Source organism: Aplidium turbinatum, chromosome 4, assembly GCF_918807975.1.
Source record: "Aplidium turbinatum chromosome 4, kaAplTurb1.1, whole genome shotgun sequence".
NCBI classification, from domain to species: Eukaryota; Metazoa; Chordata; class Ascidiacea; order Aplousobranchia; family Polyclinidae; genus Aplidium; species Aplidium turbinatum.
Window position 1 is genome coordinate 42,291,454 of NC_137475.1, and position 21,097 is coordinate 42,312,550.

General features: G+C 38.5%; 1 protein-coding gene across 2 annotated transcripts; it reads right to left on the reverse strand.

Moving 5' to 3' along the window:
• Window positions 1-5,941: 5,941 nt before the first annotated feature.
• On the reverse strand, window positions 5,942-17,334 carry LOC145769401 (forkhead box protein K2-like). 2 transcript variants are annotated; one of them, XM_082581030.1, is made up of 13 exons: window positions 16,970-17,334; window positions 15,642-15,741; window positions 14,372-14,577; window positions 13,689-13,791; window positions 13,186-13,275; window positions 12,564-12,665; window positions 12,016-12,218; window positions 11,405-11,554; window positions 10,814-11,001; window positions 10,324-10,422; window positions 9,717-9,959; window positions 8,906-8,992; window positions 5,942-7,176 (listed from the first exon to the last, which is right to left on the reverse strand). In XM_082581030.1, the coding sequence occupies exons 1-13, from the start codon at window positions 17,323-17,325 to the stop codon at window positions 7,136-7,138; spliced, it is 1,968 nt and encodes a 655-aa protein (XP_082437156.1). In that variant the 5' UTR covers window positions 17,326-17,334; the 3' UTR covers window positions 5,942-7,135. The 2 variants fall into 2 exon arrangements, with proteins under 2 accessions (XP_082437156.1, XP_082437155.1); XM_082581029.1 differs by having other exon boundaries at window positions 5,942-7,281.
• Window positions 17,335-21,097: the final 3,763 nt, after the last annotated feature.

Genomic DNA, 21,097 nt, shown 5'->3' on the forward strand with positions numbered 1-21,097 from the left:
GACTAACTCGGAATCGGAAACACACTGAAAGGAAAACCATTCATTTGAGATGGTCAGAAATGTTAATTTAATTGTGGTGCCACCAAAACTGCAAGGATGAACATATCAACTATTTGAATTTCAAAAAGGTACACTACATAATTTAGATGAAAACTGATGGATTCACTTCAAACATTTAATGAATAAGATAACAAGAAACTTTTGTAAATTGAAGTAGGCTAAAATTTCTGCAAATAATTCAGTTCGGTTGGTTTGGTTTGGGTTTTGAATCTTTGTCCTCGAACTGACAAAGCCTTGATAAGTTATTCCTGGTAGTTTCGTATATTTGTAGAGGATTTTGATGCAGGGCCGCTAACCGAGATTGACTGAGTGAAGTTTTCCGATTGTTGAAGTGTTGTTGCCGAGGAATTATTCTATTCACTAGGTGCCGCTCCCTAGTGCTGCTGAATGGAAAGCAGCCCTGAAGTGAAATGCGTTATGCGTTGCTCAAGCCCACACCCCAAAAGTCGAACCAGCGCGGGGTGATCTTGATCCGGGCGCGTAACCACTGAGCTAACGGGGCGGACTAACGGGAGCGGAATTTATTTTTTCTTTGCTGGCGCGAACATGTAGCCTAGAAAGCTTCAAATTAAACACACGAATTTGGCACCAACAAAAGGAAAAGATGGCAAAACCAAAGGGTTTAAAATGTGCAGAAAACAGCGCTTGAAGATCACTATCTTTAATTTGCACAGCCACCAAAATTGGTTACGCGCCCGGCTCAAGATCACGCGGCGCTGGTTCGACTCTCGGGGTGTGCGCTTGAGCAACGCACGTTAAAGACTGCTCTCCATTCAGCGGGCACCAAGTGGATGGAATAATTCCCCGGCAACGACACTTCAACAAATCGGGAAAGTTTACTTTGCCAATCTTGGTAACCGGCCCTGTGTCAAGACTCAAGAGCTTCTACAAGTATGCGAAACTACCAAGAATAACCAATCAAGGCTTTGTCAGTCCGAGGATAAAAATTCAAAACCAACCAACCAAAAGATACAGAAAAAAAAATCTTTCGTAAAAACAAGCCTACAATTACAATTAGCCTAACACTTGCATACATAAGTAATTCAAAAAGTGACAAGTTTTCTGAACTTTTCCCTTTGCGCATCTAAGACATGTAAAAAAATTTAATGTCATAATTGTTGAGATTTTAGCCAAGAATATGTGTTATAGCCTACCACATGATATCGTCTAATTCAATAAGTTATTGGAACTGGCAAATTCAATCCACAACACTTTTCATTAGGCTGTCATTCATTAGCCTGCTAGCCTAGGCTATGCATGCGTGCTTTTCTGTGTTTTTGTTTTATTTTTTGCTATTTGTTTTTTGGGTTTTATGGCCTTACAAACTTGGCTACTGACATATAGCCTATTAGGCCTAGCCTACATGATTTTCCATTCAGGCACGTTTTAAACCTTTCAAGGTTTTGCCACCTTTTCCAGTTCATTAACGTGTTGCCTGTTGGTAGGGCTATATCAATTTTTGTACCGTAGTTAGTATCTTTTTCGTCCCGGACGCGTTAATGATAAAAAATAAAATGATTGATTGGTAAACTTAGCCTATACTTGAGTAGGTTGAAATGAAACCAGGCGGCTAGCGTCAAAGCAATCCCAACTGCTCCCTTGTCCAGGAACGGGATTGCCAGAGGGTCCTCACCATGCAGAGTTGCTCAACCTACCAGACTCTACAAACACAAAGACCCCAAAAAGGACAGATATCCGTGATCTCATAACAACAATTATCCCGATTACTCCATATCTTTTTAATTTCCCATGGTTGGTTCATAAATTAGCTTACTTTAGTGATAGATAACGCAAAAGTATTTTTAATGCCACATTTAACTTCTAATCTTAAGAGTAGCTTAGGCTAGGCTATATCCTTGAGTGTCCCCCTAGAATCCGTCTTTGGACGCATGTTTTTTCATGTTTATGCAAATGATTTTCCAAATTGTCCATAACTCAATGACAATGATGCCTAACTGCAATTGCGTTTCCTGATGACACTGTAGCGCTCCATTGTACCATTATCTTTTTACTCCATTTTAATCGTTTTTACCTCAGCAGGCAGGCTAGGCTACTTTGCCTAAGATGAGGCCTTTTGCGTCGACAATCTTTTTTAAACCTGGAGAGTCGAATGAAAGCATTTTAACGCCACTGCTTACAGATAGGCCTATCATCATTATTACATGAAGGGTATAGCCTACCACTCCACGATTTACAAGAAACTTTTCATAGCCCTATGCTCAGTTGGTTGAGCGCCGGACATTATGAAGAAACTGCAAGATCAAGCGGCGCTGGTTTGACTCTCGGAGTATGCGCTTGAGCAACGCATTTCAAGGACTACTCTCCATTCAGCGGCACCTAGTGGATGGAATCATGCAGACAACACTTCAACAATTTATTAAAAACTTTACAATGTCACGTGACCGGCCTGCGTCAGTAGTTTCAAAGCCTCTACAAATGTGCATTACGGCTAAGATTAAGCTTTTAATAAAGCTTTCTCAGTCCGAAGATAAAGATAGCCTACAATCAATCAGCTATAGGCTTATGCTAAAAAATTTGATAAAAATCAAACAAAAATAAAGTGACTTGCGTTGCAACTTGCTTCAAAAAAATGTTTTTTACCAATGGTTATAAGTTGGTCCATGAACTAAACTTGAAAATTTTATTATTTCAAACGCGCAACGCCACTGTGGTGGTTATGATAAACCTTTTCTCCAATGACCGTCATGGGAGCGATCATCCAGCAGAATACTTAGGCTAGGCTATAAGCCACTGCAAATGAGAAATCCTTGTTATACAGGATCAAATTTTTTTAAGTAGCCTAATTTGCATTAAAACAGCGAGATTTTTGCAAAAAAAAAAAAACAGTCTGTCTTTTTGTGAAAGCACACACTTTATGCCTGCCAGCGCCATATGTTTATATTATCTTAAATAGGCTACATAATCAAACCCCGTCCACTCCCTTTGTGAGTTCCTGACTGCGTGGTTGCAAGTAGTCTACCCGAGTGCAAAGGTTTTCGGTCATCGACATTCGACACCACGGTGAATTAAAAGATCATAATGCAGCTGTAAAAACTTTTCTTCACGTATCGCGATTGTTTGAATGTCTTTTTTTAAATCAACCAGAAGTGATGGGTAGCAGCGCGCTACTTGATACAAAATTATCGTTTAATTTTATTCGAAAGTTGCAAGAATTATCTGGAAAGATTGCTCAATTAAAGTTTGTCAATTGAAAACTGCTTCGAGATCTGAAAATGCATTTAGAACGAAACGCACCAACTCTTGCTAAAATACTTTTCTTCAGTTGATGAAGCATGAAACGACACAAAAATTAAGCATTACCTTGCCATTTTCACACATGTGGTATTCATAAAGTTTAATCAGCATAGAGCACGTATGCCAGCATCCCTTGAACAACCGTCACACGGTGTAGCCCCTGGTACTATTGCATTGAAGTATTTTCTTCGTTTGATAAAGAAAACATAATTAGGCTACACTCGTCAAACTTTTCATTCAGATGAATAACAACTTGTTAAAATAATTACATTCAATTGTGGAATACAAAACATGGTGATAGATCAACGAAATTATCCTTGTCTGGCAACACTGCAAATTTTCATGGAAGAATATTATTTTCTTTTTAAACACTGTCAGTGAATCGTCATAACAAAATCGTGCACTGCAAGCGACTTGAAGCATGCCGTCACTAAAAGTATCAAAATAACATTGCCAGGCGTTGAATACAGCTGAGCATAAACGTTAACTAGTGTTCGGAATTGGCTATTAAGCCATGAAGAAAAAATCGTAATAAAAGTTTGGAAGTCTTTGTTTTGGTTGCTTGCACAGAAGGTGATCGATAAGACTGGTCTTTGGAATAACTTCACATTAAACAAAACCTTGTGTTGCCACTTTCACTAAATCCCAACTTACCACGCACTGCATCAAGCTGCCGTGATGAGCATAATGTTTTATGCCCACAGAAAACTTTTTATTACTTAAACAAAGCAGTCAATCGCCTTTCAAAATTAGTCCTTCAAATATTTGACAGTTGTAAACTGCATGTGCAACGCCTACATCAAAATTATCAGATACGCGTCAAAAATATAATAAACACCACCACATATTAATCGCACATGCAGTTAGGACGAGAGCGTCAATGACGAATTGTGGATTAGATGCAAAACCACATCCAATTTTGATTTATCCGTTACACCAAATAGAAAAAAAATTTTGGGCTGATTTGCAAAATGTTGTACCTATTATTTTACAGGAAATATTGGACCAACAGCGTTAGTTTTAAAACTGTAACATGTACCCAGTAGCGTATTTAGGGGGGAGGATAAAGGGCGATGGCCTCCCCCTAATAATCAGGTAAAAAAAATACAAATTTTGCAAAAAAAAAAAGTTGTAGCGCAATAATTGCTTGGATGATTCATATAACGCGGAGGGCGGGGGTATACTTTTTGCAATGTAATTTGTCAACAGTTTTTCTTCCTTTTCTTGACAATTGCATGGCACAAATTCACGAGAGATTCAATGAGTACTGCTCGCTAGCTTTTAAAGTCAGCACATTTCTGCCTTCATTGATTCATGAAGATGAAGACTGCACGATCGACGAGATTTTCGGCTTTTACCATGAAATGCTGGATGTTGAACCAAGCAATTGCTTTGCGGTTACTATTGAATTGCGAAGATGGAGAGCGAATTGGCTTGCAGTTTCTGTGGATAAACGACCTGCGACTCTTGTGGATGCGTGTCAAGTGGCTGAACAACTCGTCACTTATCCGATTATATCCATAAATTACTTTGAATCTTTGCTACGCTTCCAGTTACAACTGCCTCCAATGAGCGATGTTTCAGTTCACTAAATAAGTACCTGAAAAATTATTACCGCACGACCACGTTTGGATGTTCTAGCTCAGAAGTATTTAAACAAGGATATTGTACTCGAGTATGATGCAGTCATTGATATATTTGCCAAGCGCAGCCATCGCATTAAACTGTAAATTGTCATTGCGAATCGCCGAGAATGTTCTAGGCCTAAAGGTATTCGAGGTCGGAAGGACTAACTTATTGTTTATGTTCTGAAGTGTTTGATATCTTTTGTTGGTTCATTGACTGGAACAGTAACTTACCTCTGCGGATTCGCTCTTGATTTTGGACCCCCTTATCTGACGGTTTCAGCTAACCCTATCTCCTGCCGTTCTGACGCATCTTATGACATTTTGGTATACCCCACCCCTATTTAAAAGGTCAAATAAGTCTAATTTTAACCCAAGTAGAAAACATTTGAACCAATTAACAGCCATTTTCATCAAATTTGAGCCTACTGTGTAGCCTACTACCACTGACTACCCCATGTGTACTACCCCCAGTCCAGGCGCGAATCTAAGAGTTTTTTTCGGGGGGGGCCAGAAAATTTGAAAATCAATTAAAAAGAAAGAAAAAGCTAAACAGATATGAACAATGATACTACGACATATACGATATGCTAGAAAATAGACATTAAAACAACCATTTTCATCAATTGTGATGCCGAGGGACTAATATCAGCTGTTTAGAAGCATATCAAACCATTTGATGCGAAAACATACAATTTTTCACAAAATTTCGGGGGGGGCCGGGCCCCCTCCATAAATCCGCGCCTGCCCCAGTCCCTCATTGGCCTCCAACCGCCGAGTCAGCGGCTACGCGGCTGACTGACACAATGTCTTGGCCTCCCCCTAACAAACTTTCTAAACACGCCACTGCATGTACCATGTTTTTAAGCAACAAATTTATATTTTAACGTTTAACCGAAACTTATCAGAATTGCAAAATGCATTTCAACGCTGCAAATTCAAAACCTAACTTCTCACGAAACTTAGGTCACGCTTCCTGTTTAACCAATGTCACTCACATGGAGTTTAGCTCAACACATCTGTATTTCTAAAGCGACACAACTATGTAACCGGTTTTGCTTTCATAACTCTCACGATAGGCTATTACTGATAAAAAGGTATTACCGGTATATTATGACATAAGCGGGGAATCGAAAAATGCAAACACTCAGTGACAGACTTGCAAAGCGAACGGACTGAACACGAGAACGAGAAGATAAAATTAACGACGGGAGAATGTCGCTCATCTGACACCCGTCTCAACAAACTAAATTGGTTAGACATTTTTCTCAATTCCCCGAATAGCAAAATTGTAACTTTGATTAATAATAAAATATATTTAATGTTCCATTTTACTTGTTAAATTTTTGTAGGAAACCATACCTCAAGACAGAAGCCTAAATTACTCTTTTTGTAGCTAGAGACTCAGAGTCTCTCAATTAGAAAAACCCTACATTAAAAAGATAGCTAATTATTAGCAAAACCCTACACTAGGGGACTTAAAATAAGCAAAAACCCTACAAAACAAAGCAAAGTTTACGCCGAAGGTAAGCTGGTAACGAGGAAAGCTGTAAAAGATTAGTCAGATTAATGATAAGACCCTTCTAGTGTTAGTGGATATGCCTAATTTCGTGTCCCGTAAAGTATTTGTCCTTAGAATAACCCAAAAGAACTCAACACAACAGATTGATTACATGTTTTGCACTTTAAAGCAAAAATTAACAACACGTGATCAACTATACGCTGTGAACCACACAAAACTACGTTTCGTAGTTTACGCATTTGAGAAAAAACGCTTTGTTGACAATAATTTCATCAATGAACCTCGTCTTTTATAGTCCACACTTAAAAAATTAATTTCATCAAAAAATCTTTCTTAATCATAAACAAAACATAAACTTCTCTAATCCCGGACAAGATTGCAAACGTTTTACATCGATCCAACATAATCAGACGTTAAATCAATGTTAAAAAATCTAAGCCAGAAAAGTAGGCATTTTTTTACATTGATTCAACAAATGCAAACGTTAAACTAAAGTAAAAAATAACTTATTTTCAGGCTAAAATTTCTTCGCTCGGGCACAACCCGAGGCGTTCGCAGCCAAGTTTGTGGTCGTGCAGTTGGCACTACAACAATATGACATCATCGATAAACATCGTCGCGTCTTTCTCCTCGCAGACGACGTGGGTTTGCAAAGGCATTCTGTTGACGCCCGTCAATCACTCGGCTTGCTTGGTGACCCACCGGCGTTGTTGTCTGAATGAAATTAGATTTTGGTCAAGTCGCAAAGAAAACAAGAAATTTAATTGTTGTTTTTCCACCGGGCCAGTATCCTAGCAGTGGTGGATCCAGACTCCCTCTCTAAAACACAGAAAAGTAATTGTATTCACGGTGTATGTGCATTATGCAAGGTTGGATTAATGTAGGCCTACACGTCATTGTGTTTTGTTAAAAGCGCTCCCTTCCACCCTGTGTCCTAGTGGTCTCAAATTTACCTCGTAAATGGTAGAAATAGGTTTATTAAGAAATAAATCATGAGAGGCTTGAAAATTTGTAACTCAAAGCCCGAGTTTTAGCACCAACAGCCACAATTAGCCCAAACTATCACTTCCCTTGCTGAGATTCATGGCTAACTCTTGCACTACAATAATCTTAACGTTGATTTTAATTTTCGTTTACTTTCGACAACTTGACTTAGATGACCATTGAGGGAACAACTTGGTCCGCCAATGCTAGTACCCAGACAGCAAATCAATCGTTTTTTACATTGTACATATGTTTATACCAGGCATGAGCAACCTTTTTCGCTGGAGGGCCAAATACAAAGTTTTGAATGATAACGCGGGCCACATGATTTTTTCAGAAAAAATTAGTATCATAAAACTACTTTCCTATGAAAGTAGTTTATATACTTCAGAAATAGATTTAATGCAGTCCACGACATACTTGTGCGAAGTTTACTGAAAAACTGTGAATAATAATTGTAGATAGAAGATGAGGAAACTAAATTCAGTCAAGCGTATTTAATCACAGATTAATGTGATTTTTGCTGTTGCATTTCTTTGCAAACTTTTAGAATATTTGCTTTCACAGAACTACAAGCAACTCGAAGTTGATTTTTCAAATGTTGATCCAATAGTTGGCCTCTTTGCTTTCCTTTGCAACATTTCATCTTAGATAAAAATTGCTCACAGCAATAGGCCTACGTGCTTCCAAAAAGAGAAATGGTTTTTAAGGCATGGTCGACAAGATTCTGATGATTCCCTCTAACATAGTTTTTGTATAAGTTCACCAAATCGTTTTCAACAGTAGACTATCTATGAAGCACCAACAACGCTATCAAGTATCAACTACGACGGTATTGTACAATGCCATTGCGAAATTATGCAACGCAGCATTCTTGTATCACAAAACGCAATATTTCTGTACACAGCGTGCGAAAATTTCCATTGCTTTGATGTAAACTGCATCAAATAGTGATGGCTAGTATGAACTTCTAAGATTTTGCTGAGCACCACGCGGGCCGCACGGAACAACCTGGCGTGCCGCAGTGCGGCCCGCGGGCCACTGGTTGAACATGTCTGAGTATATACAATAGTACATTGCTACCAGTGTACAAAACGGCTGATTTGCTGTCTACTGATGGACGTCGCTGGAGGTCATCAAGTCAAGGTAACTTTCTCTTTACTGTGATGTAACGTCTGTGAGAATAAGTTGTTCGCTTGAGGGATTAAGATTTAGATTAGAAGTTTGTTAGATCAATAATAAATATTCTCACAACAAAGCAATCAGCCTCTTGAAATACTGGATCCCATAAGCACACAAGGAATGCTGATTATGAAGAATAAATCCAAAAATGAAGAAACCAAATTCATTTTTGAACAAACGCCTTCTCATTTTCAGTGCAGCAAGTTTAGTTTCAGCATTTTATGTAACGTTATTTTTTTTATTCAGACTCATACGAGAAATTAATTTTGAAAACCACCTTCGGATTTAGCTTTCTTGGCTTGACCAGCTCCAACGTTGGTGGTTGTTTCTCCGCTGGCTCGTTTTGCTAGATATTGCTGAGTCACTGCAAAAGTATTCGCAACGTCATACGAGCGAGAGATCAGTTTGTACTACACCACAGGGACGGACCCAGCAAGTAACCTTAGAGGAGCGGGGGCGATTTCACCAAAACACAATAATGTGAAGGTCTACATTAATTCAACTTTACAAATACATCGTAAATAAAGTTATTTTTCTGTGTTTTAGAAGAAAGCAATCGCCCCCCTCCCTTTTGGATCCGCCATCGCTACACCAGGACTACTACCTCTATTAACATGTAAAAGTTGGTATATATACTTTTATTTAAAAGTGATCCAACAACGCTCCAATGATAGAAGTTCAGTCGAGCACCGCCTACCGGCGGAACAAAAGAATCAGATCAAAGCCTCTACAAGTATTTGAAAGTGTCATGAACATGAATAACCTATCAGAGGCTTTCTCAGTCCGAGAATAAAAATTCAAATCAACCTAGAAAGCGTAGCCACAAGGAGGATGTTTATGATGCAAAGTGATAGATCTACTATATATTTATTGTTCTGGGTCCTCCAATAACCCAAATATCCCTGACCCAAGCGACACATAGTAGTAAGTTAAACTTCTAAAACAGTAACCTCTTCTTTAACCAACACAATATCTAGGTAATAAAATTTTGTGGTAACTTTCCCAGACAGCATAACAACCTGCAAACATTGAAGCAATGGAATAAACGGTTGATCTGCTGTCTAGGTTGTGCCAACCCGTGGCCTTACCTGGAGCCGGCACAACGAATGGCACATTAGGATTGACGAAGCGGCCAGGAGCGGCTATTAGCGTCCCAAAGTTAACTGGAATAGCGTGATGAACAATTTGGGGGGAACGGCCGGTCACCATCAATAGTTGTTGCTGGTACTTCTGTTGCTGTTGTTGAAGTAGCTGTTGATTTTGTGCTGATGGTGTTGAAACTGCTATCGATGCGGAAGTCGGATGCGTCACTGTGGATGCTGGTAAAACTTCTGGACATGCAGAAGAGGGAAGATTCAATCAATGATCATGAGATCAATCATCTATTTTACCAGACAACACTGGCTTTACAGCCTTGAATGTCGTAGATGTGTAAATAGGCTAGCTTGCTTTTTCTACTAATTTTATTCACTCAGAAAATTTATTGTTTGGGCTCATACTTGGGAAATATTTGTTTGTGCCAAGTTCAGGCCTTAAGCTTACTTGCATTGTAGGGCCAGATCCAGCTCCGACACAATGACAGTTTGATAATTGTTTCGAAGCGTCTCTTTTGTCCCAAATGTTCAAAAGGAACAAAATACGTGAAATGAAAATCGTCTTCTCAAAACCATATAAGGGTTTTCACGCGGTCTGTACCTGCAGTGGATTGCTGCGATGCTGAGGTGGAAGCACAAGATTTCTGAGTTGTGTCTTCGTATGGAACTGAGGTAGCCAATGTAGTAAATTGCTGGGTTCCTAGTCAGTTAGATATTCTAAATTAATTTGCTTCTTTCACACGCATGCACATAAACATTACATACACTTTAGGCTACTGTACATTCCAGAGATAAAGTGCCCGATGCAGAGATTATTCTATTTGAAGAAGTTTGGCCCTGAAGATTGTTATCCAGCACGAGACCTGAGGTAGTGCAACATACGTAGCTTACGTACTGTAAATATATGCTCGCTAGTCTTCAAGATGTATGCTTCCACTGTGTAAAAAACATTAGTGAACCAATAAACTGTGGTTGCATAAATGCTACAGCTGCCATTAGCCATGGCAAGACCAGTACGACAACACAAACGTAATGAAACTGCTGTTTGTGATTGTAATCAACGTAAACTAATATTATTTCTAAAGACCAACCTGAGGCATTGATCGGTTGTAAAGGCCAGATCACTTTGTTGTCTGCAAGTGATACGACACCGACTGATGTCACGACCTGTTGCGACGAGGGAACAATCAATGACGTGTCACAAGCAACATTTGGTGGGGTATCCATGGCAACATGACGCCCATGGTTGGTAGGGGAGCCAGGTGCAGATTGTGCACACCTTTTAACAAAATATTAAAACTCGGTTATGATTTAACTTCTGGTAGTATGATTTATTTTGCCGCCTTCTTGTCTTAGGCCCCCCGCATTCTGTTCTAGCCGAACGAGCTGCAGACTATTCGGCACAAAACCTTTGCAACGTTCTAGGCAGATAACTATTCTCACATCTCAGTTAGTTTCTTTGCCAGTTTCAGAAACAGTGAGTCTGTTCCGAGACGATTGACAGCTGGCTTGGTAACCATATTTGTTATGAGTCATCAGCGCAGAGAACGTGAGCATTGCCATAACAATTCTCTCGGGCGCACAAACTCACAGATCAAGAATTCTTCAAAAGCAAATAAGCCAATCAACAAAGTTAAACAGTTGGTTAATTTGCTGAATACTTCATTCCTTCTTTACGCTACCTGGCTTCCACTTTCACAGCCCTGGACCCTTCGTTAGCCCCAGCATCATGGGTAGGATAAGGAATGTCTGTTTGTGAAAAAGGCACCGACCCTTGAGAGCTGGAAAGAGGCGAAATTGGGTTTGATCGATTGGGGGATACCGGTGCCGACCTGAAAAGTCCAGAAGTCAACTTGCGTGTGTGTTGTGGTAAAGTCGTGTGGTGGTTTATTGCTACGTGGCGAAGAAGATCCAAATAGAAAAGTTTTTAGCAACTTTGCGTTTCAAAATAACCTCAATGGCCTTACGGCTCTATTTGGACCTATGCAGTAAGCGACAAGAACGCAATGAACTCCTACAATCGTTAAATTCTTAACAACACTTACCACATAGTGAATAAAAAAATAACAGTTTAACCTCTCCTAAATAACAGTTAAACTTACCACATACTCCAGCTTTATAACTGACCAACTCTCTTCCAGGAAAATCACACGCGTCTTCAATGATACGGAGCAGATTTTTGATAGTGATTAACTTTCACTCATGACGGCTTTTAGTGACCTCGCCGAGGCACGATTGAGATAAAATAATATTTTAAATGGATGTTTTACTACAAAACTTAGCAGAGACAAACCGTATAACTGCGAAGTCCGAAAGCGGCAGGGAAGTGGAAATACACGGAACAGCTCTCTGCCGCCTCTTTCGCCAGGCTTGTTCCACCAGTTTCTTTTCGGATTGCAAATCGATTTTCCAGAAGGAACCTTTACCTGATTCTTCTTGTGAACGTGGGACTTTGACGAAGTACCGATTCAGGGAGAGATTATGACGAATGGAGTTCTAAAAATCACGAAAACAATGATTGTTCAATTCAAACAAGAGTTGTTGAGCTAGCTGGTCTAGGCTTGAATCCAAAAATGTTTGTTCGAATCCGGCAGGAACACACAAATTCATATGAAGCCATAAATAGATCAAATTTTTTAAATCGCCTGAATGACTCCAAGCGAAAAAGAAAAGCTGCCGGCCCGTAAGAAAATGCGCAAAATTTAAGGAATTTGAATTTCAATTAAACTTTACTTTTTTGAAAACTAAAAGCACACCAAAAATCGAGTGACTGCTCGCCACCGCAAACAAACATATTACTTGAATTTCTCAGATCTTGTTGCAAACTCACAAACTGCGCACCTGCCATCCTTTATCCGCAGTTTTGTAGTATGGATAGTTCTTTGTAATGTGAGCATAAATATCACTTAGCGTTAACTGCTTCAGGGGAGCAGAAGATATCGCCTAAAACACAAACAGAGTCAAAGTACATAGAACTGAAATGTCTCTTTGAACTTACGGCACTTTGGACAATCTCATTCAATGTTTTGGCACAATTAATTGACTTTGTGTGCGTCTAACCCAAAAACGGTTTCAGATTGACAAGTGATTTGAAAAACATTCAACAATAGAATACTCTGTTCTTAGTTTTCAGAAAGTTGCATATTCCCTTGCATAAATCACTTCAATTAAATAGTTCTTGTCCAAGTTGCAAGAGCAGCATACTTTTTCTGCTTTTATAAATGCATTTTACAACTAAAACTAATATAGTTCCTGCTTATTAAGCCCACCGTTAATGAATGTATAAGGGTGACAAAGTACCCTTATATGAGAATTGTCCCCCGCTTAATAGGCCCACCCGCTTAATAAGCCCAAAATCGTCCGGTTCTGATTGTTGGGTTTAATTCAAAATCGTTGGGTTTAATAATCAGGGACTACAGTATATTGATGAATGAGCGAGCAAACTTAGTGGCTTGGAGCACACCTGCACAATGAGTTGAGCATATGAATACGGAGGTTTGGCGTCTGAACTTTCAGGGTTGGTGGCACCTTTCGCGTTCTGCTTTCCGTCAACCTGAGACGTAGAAATCTTTTCAACAAATCACATATTAGGCCAATTTAATGGCAAGAGCGAAAGCATGCAAGGAGTAGCTCTGAAATATTGTTTACACAGAAAATCGATTCATTACAATTCAGCCTGCTGACTTTTGCAAAAGTATCCTATCTTCATACTAAGAAACTTTCTACAGCTTACCATTGGCAGTTTTTCATACACCAGTACTTCCAAAAACTTATACAGTGAGCTGTATTTACTCTACCTATATGCAGAGTATACATTCTTGTAAACTGAATATTACTAGGATCTCAGCTGCGTGCCTGATTTAGTATACCACCTACTGATTTCCTTGTGCTACTTTTTGTGACAAAACATGAGAGAAGTTATCTTCCTTTCTTGAAAATACAACATCCGGTTCAGAATTTACTTACACTGGCTGCAATAGCTGAAGCTGCTGCATGAAGATCAGCTGTGATCCTACAACTTGGATGAAAAGTTCCTCTTTTTGGGCTGGATGGACATGAATTCACAGCACTGAAAAAAAATATTAAACAATTTTGAACTAAAAATACCATAAGATAACTTTTACTTGGAAATGCTGTACTTACAACTTGTGCAAATTGATTTTTTTTAGTAAAAATAGAGATGTATAAGTTATATCAATTGTGGTAAAACCTTTGCTTTTTTGCACAAAACATAGGGACACAACATGACATATTTGTGACAAATTGAGAGCATTCGAGAGCCTGCATGTTCGACTCCAGCCACCCGCACTTGCTGTTGTTTCTCTGGGCAAGAAACTTAACGATAATTGCCTCTACCCAGTGATCGATTTCGAGTAATGGGTAGTACCAAATTTAAGTCATAAGTAGAGTAGACAACCGGAAACAGACATTGCCGTCGGCTGCAGCGTAGGTCAGGTGTATGTCGGAAGGCGCACACCGATGCATAGCGCTCAAGTCCGCTTTCCCGCAATGCAGGATAAAGATAAACAAACAAACAAACAAATATTGAAGGCTTGAACAATAAAATGGCTCTCATGAAAACATAGAATACAAATGCATGACGACCTGTTCTTTTAATAATGCAATGCCTTTAAGGTGACAAAACAAACCTTATTGTTCCTGTTGGGGATGGAGGAGCGCTTAGAAATGCATGAGCCACATGTTTAAATGGAGGTGATGGAAATGTTCTCACGCCTACTTGTGATTGATGAACAAACAATGAAGATTGATTTTGGGGCAAAGACACAGAAACATTTCCATTGCGTGGCAGAGGCTCATTTTCAACTGCGGAATGCGGTGTAGGTTGGCCGACATGCTGAAAACCAAAAACATCACATAAAAACGTGGGAGAAAAAAAGTAGTAAGGTGGTGCAGCAAATAAGGCTCCCTTTTCTACAATGTGATCCTGGTTTGACTCCCGCTCAAGTTGATGGGTAAAAAACATTGCTCACCTCTATCCAAGGTGTAAAAAATTGGGTGGGCACAGTTGCTGAAGAAAATGTGGTCAAGAGAAAGGAACTGGCCACCTTACTCTCCTTAGTGCCAAATACTTAGTATCATGAGAACTTTATCTTCTCATTGCCCAATGTTTGAAATTACATATAAAAACCACCTTTACCTTTTTGGAGAAATATATATGATGGAAAATAGTATCGGAACATCCATCTAACATGTAAAACAGAAATAGTTATAGAAATGCTAGCAACAAAGAGGCTAGTGTACAAGTATCCACCCGGGTGATAAATACTATAACATGAATATATATTAAAGATTGGAATCGACCAAGACGTATAGAGTGAAGTATACGAACAGTAAAGTAAAGGTAAAGTAGTTTCATTCTATATTTTTGATCAATTCCAATGTATGACATTGTGGTATTTTTGACCAGGGCAGAGACTTGTATACCAGCTTCCAAAAATGTGAGTAGAGCAATCTATATAAATACTGAATAAGTCAACATTGATACAGTAATAAAAGTAATTTGCGTTCTTCTGGTGACTATTTACTAGGTTACCTCCTGATGTTAAAGATGATAACTAGCTTTTGTATTTCCGACGTTTCGTCAGTCAGCACGACTGACTTTATCAAGGTGGCTAAAACAGGTTAACACAACCTGTTCAGCAACGATGGCACAACACAAAAACGTACTGATAAAATGAATAAAGTAAGCATTATTGATACAGTATTTGTGTAGTTTACATAGTTTCTAAAATTTATCAAATTATGGTGCCATTGTTTTGATTAAGGAAAACTGCAGCTTGAATAGTATGATATACCAATATTTTGGTTAATTAATTTCTGTTTGGTAGGTTAATGAAGAAATTGGGTGCTAAAAAACACTTTGTCATATTTCATTGCACATTCAACTACTTCACATACCGGTACTGTAATTGGCAGGTGTAAATTGGTACTACAACCTTCTTGTGGATTTGGGTTGAAACTGAGACAGATATTTGTGCTTGGAAATCGAATAACACATCTGCAAAGTAAAAATGTCAAATAACTTTGTTTTCGCGCTATAAAACCATGTGTGTTATGCTCTTCCTACTCAGAAGTACAGCAACTTAAAGATTATGCTTCTCCTTTCCATAAACAACACCACACGGCACACATAAAGTTACTTGATTGGGTATGGATACAAATTCCCTTCAGTATAAATGTAAAAACATTTAGTTGAACACATAATATCAGTATAACTTTAATAAAGTTACTACCGGTATAACTCTGTACTGTAGCAGCATTAGATGATACACACTAATTAAAGTAAAAGCATAGACGCAAAATGGTTGGAATGCCTGGTTAATCTAATCAAAAAATAAAGACCCCAAAATGTAGATACTAAACTCATATTCAGCAAACGTTTCGATAAGGATACTGTCTTCATGATCAGTGCTATAAATGTAGTTTTCAAAACGTTTGCTGAACATGAGTTTAGTATCTAGGTACATTTTGGGCTCTTATTTTTTGAGTTAAAGCATTGGTTTTCTTAAAATGTTGATGTCATAAAAAATACTGCCATTGTCATAAACACTATTCCAATATCATAAAATTCAGCGGTACCTAATGGATGAAATAATTCCCCGGCAACATGACTTCAACAATCGGAAACTTCACTCTGTCAATCTTGGTGACCGGCCTGTGTCAGTGATTCAAAGCCTCTACAAGTACGTGAAACTGCCAGGATTAAGCTCTGCAAGAAGCTTTCCCAGTCCGAAGATAAAGATTCAATAAATCAAAAAAATTCAAATTTTCTTTGTTATGCCATACCGTACTTAAAAAATGTTTATTCACTATATTATTGGGGTTGGGGGTGATTACAATGTGAATTATAAAAATGGAGGATTTAGAACCAAAAAAGTTTTCACTTGGAGGATTTTTACCAAGTTGCATTCTGTTTCCTTATGGTAACAATGCAAACTCATGTTGTTTGGCATTGAAGAAATGTAAGCACAGCCTAATGTCAAAACGGTATACTGAAGATGGTAAACCTATTGTTTGGTCACCGACAATACTTCACTTGTCATTTACAAATTAAAATCTTTAAATTTTGTAAAATCGCAGTGAAACATGTTTATTTGGCAGCCAGTCTGCAGAAAGGCTAAAGTTTGTTTACGTGTGAAACACGTGACGTCTATTTGACCAATCACTAGCTAGCTTGATCGCACGCTCGAGTGATCTCTACAACTATAGCATCAACAAACACTCACGCTTGGTCGAGTGGTATTGAATTGCTTCCAAGACGTTGAAATTGTCCATCGATAAAAATGCCATTCTTTCCCAAGCAAACCAGAAAAAATCGACCTCTTTCATAATTGATCTGAAGATGTTTGCGTGACACGTACGACGACAGTCCAACATCTACGTCAACTTTTTCAGTCACACTATTTCTTCCAATTACCACTCTGTGCTTTTTGATACAGTAATCTATATCTGTACCACTTAGCTTGCCTATGACCTTCCCTATGTCCCCTAAAGTTTCTTGAGGTACATTTTCGGTATTAACAGTCGATGATATATCAGCCATTACGGTTGCTGCAGCGCTTTCGCAAGACATTGCTGCCATTATTTAGCAAAACACGGCACACAACTCGCTGCTTTGCACACAAAATTAAAAACAAAACAACAATTGCTCTACCGCCACTAGTGATGATTCTGCTACAGCTTTCGGATATGGGAAGGAAATTTTTTGTTTGTTTGTTTATCTTTATCCTGCATTGCGGAAAGCGGACTTGAGCGCTATGCATCGGTATAGGCCAGTGGTCGGCAACCTGCGGCTCCGGAGCCACATGCGGCTCTTTAGCTCCTCTAAAGCGGCTCCCTCTAGATTTGACAAAAGTTGGATTTTAAATTTACGTTTGGTTATTATTATTAAATTAATAATAATAATTTAATCAGGTACAAAAATTAAACGATATCAGGTTCAATAGTGAACCTGGTTATTCAAATTAAAAACAAAACATTGCCAAAAGCGTTAAAGCACAGGGAATTGTGTTTATTGGATGAAGTCGTCTGCAAGTATTCAGATCTCTAGCCTCACATTTTGATGGCTGTCTTGGCGTGATGTAGCAAAGCGTTTTTTTTTATAATTTTCTTATGAGATTTACTTTCTACTTGTTTGACGAAAAGTGCTAAAATGATTGTATTCTTAATAAAAAAAATTGTTGACAAACAGACAAATAGAAAGTGAAGTACCTGCTGTTGTCGATACTGGTGTTCTATCTTACTGTATATTTACAGAAATATCACGAATACGTATGTTAAATTTTGCGGCTCTTTGCTGGTCACATTTTTTGGAAGATGAAGCAGAATGGCTCTTTGTTAAAAAAAGGTTGCCGACCTCTGGTATAGGCCTTCCGACATACACCTGACCCACGCTGCAGCCGACGGCAATGTCTGTTTCCGGTTGTCTACTCTACTTATGACTTAAATTTGGTACTACCAATTACTCGAAATCGATCACTGAGTAGAGGCAATTATCGTAAAGTTTCTTGCCTAGAGAAACAACAGCAAGTGCGGGTGGCTGGAGTAGAACATGCAGACTCTCGACTGCGAGCCCAACGCGCTAACCACTCGGCCACGGCTGCCGAATTTATCAGCAACCAAACAATTTTAGAAAGCTTCTCCAATAACCACATAACCTTTTTTGTAAATTAAGAAATTAACACTAATAGCATACAACCGTTTGTCTATTTTCAAACTTAAAGTTTTCAAACTGTAATTTTCAAATTAAAAATTGAAAACGATACGGTACCGGTAGCTCGACAGTTGGTTAGCGCGTGACTTCGTGACGAAAAAGCTTCAAGATTAAGCGGCGGTGGTTCGACTTTCAAGGTGTGCGCCTGTCGCCTGAGCAATGCAGGTTAAGCACTGCTCTCCATTAAGGCACCCGTGGATGAAATAATTCCCCGGCAACAACATGCCAACAATAGGAAACTTCAATCTGTCAATCTTTGTGACCGAGCCGGTGTCTGAGGTTTAAAGCCTTGGTTGCTTTTAAATCTGTAGGCTATCCTCGGACTGGCAAAGCCTTGATAGGTTATTCCTGGTAGTTTCACATACTTATAGAGCAGTGGTTTTCAACCTCTTTCATTCTGCGATCCATTTTAACAACCTAATGTCGTTGATGCAACTAACGAACCCCTTCCAAAAAATTTGATTCAGGCATAAGCGCAATACCACAAAAAAACATAAATACAAACAATATAAATTATGATACCACTGTGTTGAATAAAATACTCATTTATTGAATTCATGCACAAGGCAGCATTAGTGAGATAGCTTTTTTCTGCTTAAATCTTTTAAATTTTTTATTTTTCCTCTTTGCGACCCCCTGGTTGAAAACCACTGTTGTAGCCTATAGGCTCTTGACGAATTTGACAAAGGGCCGGTTATTGAGATTGACACAGTGAAGTTTTCCGAAAATATTCCAAGTAGGCCTATGCGAAACTGCCAAGATTAGGCTCTCAAAGAAGTTTTCTCAGTCCGAGGATAAAGATTCACTCAATCAATCTCAATATAAAACAACTTAGCCTAATCATAATTCCAAATCGAAAAAAGTTGAGCTAATCATAATTTACGATTATAAAATCAATATTTTAGGTCAGGATCATTAGAGTTAGTTATTAAATGATATAAGAAGTTACGGTACTGTATGCTTGTTTATCGGGCTTCTATTAGGGATGGCTTGAATAAACATTCTGATTCGTAGGTGTTTTTGTTGCTTTCGCGTTTGGACAAAGAAAAAATTGAATTGAAATAAATTGTTGGCCTATCCTACACTTTTTTTTTATAGATCCAGCACTGCTAATTCTCCATTGTTTTCTACACATTTTCTACGTATAGGCCTAGCCTAATATTTGCGTCATTGTGGCCTAGGCTACATGTTTAAATACAGAAATTGGATGATAAATCGTAATCGCTAATTATTTTGAACTTTGTAAACTTTAATTAGGCCTACATGCGTGAGCACCTGTCTTGAAACACTCGTTTTGATAATGTGTCCAGATATTAACCTATAAACAAAGATAATTCAGCAACAACACTACATTTAACATTATAAAAACAATAAGTAAACGTTTTCGGCTAGTCTCTAGTCATACAACCTTTTCAAGCCTATAAAAAAATGTTTTTAAAAGAAATACTAAAGAATCATACAGTAGGCCTATCACAGCAAAAATATGGTCAAATCAAAACATCTGAGAAACTACTGAACAAACTTTTAACTACCTAGCTTTAGTATTTCTTATAAAAAAATATATATTTCTTATAGGCTATGACTAGCCCAAAACATTCGCTTAATTTTTTTTTTAATGATGTTAAATGTAGTGTTGCTGCTGAGTTATGTTAACCAATGTCAAGGACAGCAGCACACTTTCATAAATCTGACCAGGGGCGCCGGAACGATTTTTGAATGGGGGGGCAAGATTACGAAAAAAGGGCACTTTTGTTTACTAAAAGGCCATTTTTTTTAAGTTTTAAGATAAGATATAGCGACAATGCTAATCTATCAGCTCACTATATATTGAGTAGGCTAATGATATCCTACAAGTGTCCGGTATACAAAGAAGGGCATCATGCTATGTCATAATGATGTAACCTACTGTCAAGCCTTAAAGCAGCCTGCGGCCATGGCCGCTAAGTAGTGCTTGAATGACCGCCGGTGCTACCTCCTCAATCGGCCAAGTTTGGCCGCCGGTCTCTTCTAGCCAATTATTTAATTTCGCAATAGAATGATCGTGGATTAACTGTCGAAAATATGTAGTATCAAAGAGTGACGCAAAATTAGGTCAGCGCGTCATAATCGCCACTGTTGCATTATGCGGGAATATTTGTTATTGATGAAATATATCCATCTGCGATCACCAGCGCTGTAAGTCTTATTTGTAATTTCCAACGTTTATTTTAACAAAGTCTTAATCCGAAGTGCTAATTTACATCGACTGGCAATATTGTCGTTTTTATGTCGATTCGATGTTGTCGGACATTAAAAAGGAGAAATAGGTTAGTTGACATCCAAGGGGAAAACATTTTTTGATCATATTTTGCAAAAAATTATACTTCTTTTAGTAATGTCAATCACATCATTGAAATACTTATTTTATTACCTTGCCGTCATCGTCAACACATGTCGAACGTTATTTTTCGTTGCTAAACAGAATTCTAGGGGTGTGGCAAACTTCTTTAAAGTCAGCCACATTGGAGACACTCGTGCGAGTGTCGTTAGATGGTCTCGCAGTACTGGATTACAATCCCGATAAAGCAGTTATTGCGTGGGGCAACGATTCTATTGTAGGACGTCGCCCAGGCTTCAACAACGCTAAGTGATCATTTTTGCA

Bases quoted from the DNA above. Each gene is read 5' to 3' on its own strand.
- LOC145769401 (XM_082581029.1), bottom strand. From the start codon at position 17,325: ATGGCAGCAATGTCTTGCGAAAGCGCTGCAGCAACCGTAATGGCTGAT. The intron at 15,742-16,969 runs GTGAGTGTTTGT...TTTACTTTGCAG, and splicing joins TCAATACCACTCGACCAAGC to ATGTGTTATTCGATTTCCAA. The intron at 10,423-10,813 runs GTTGGTCTTTAG...CTAACTGACTAG, and splicing joins ACAACCGATCAATGCCTCAG to GAACCCAGCAATTTACTACA.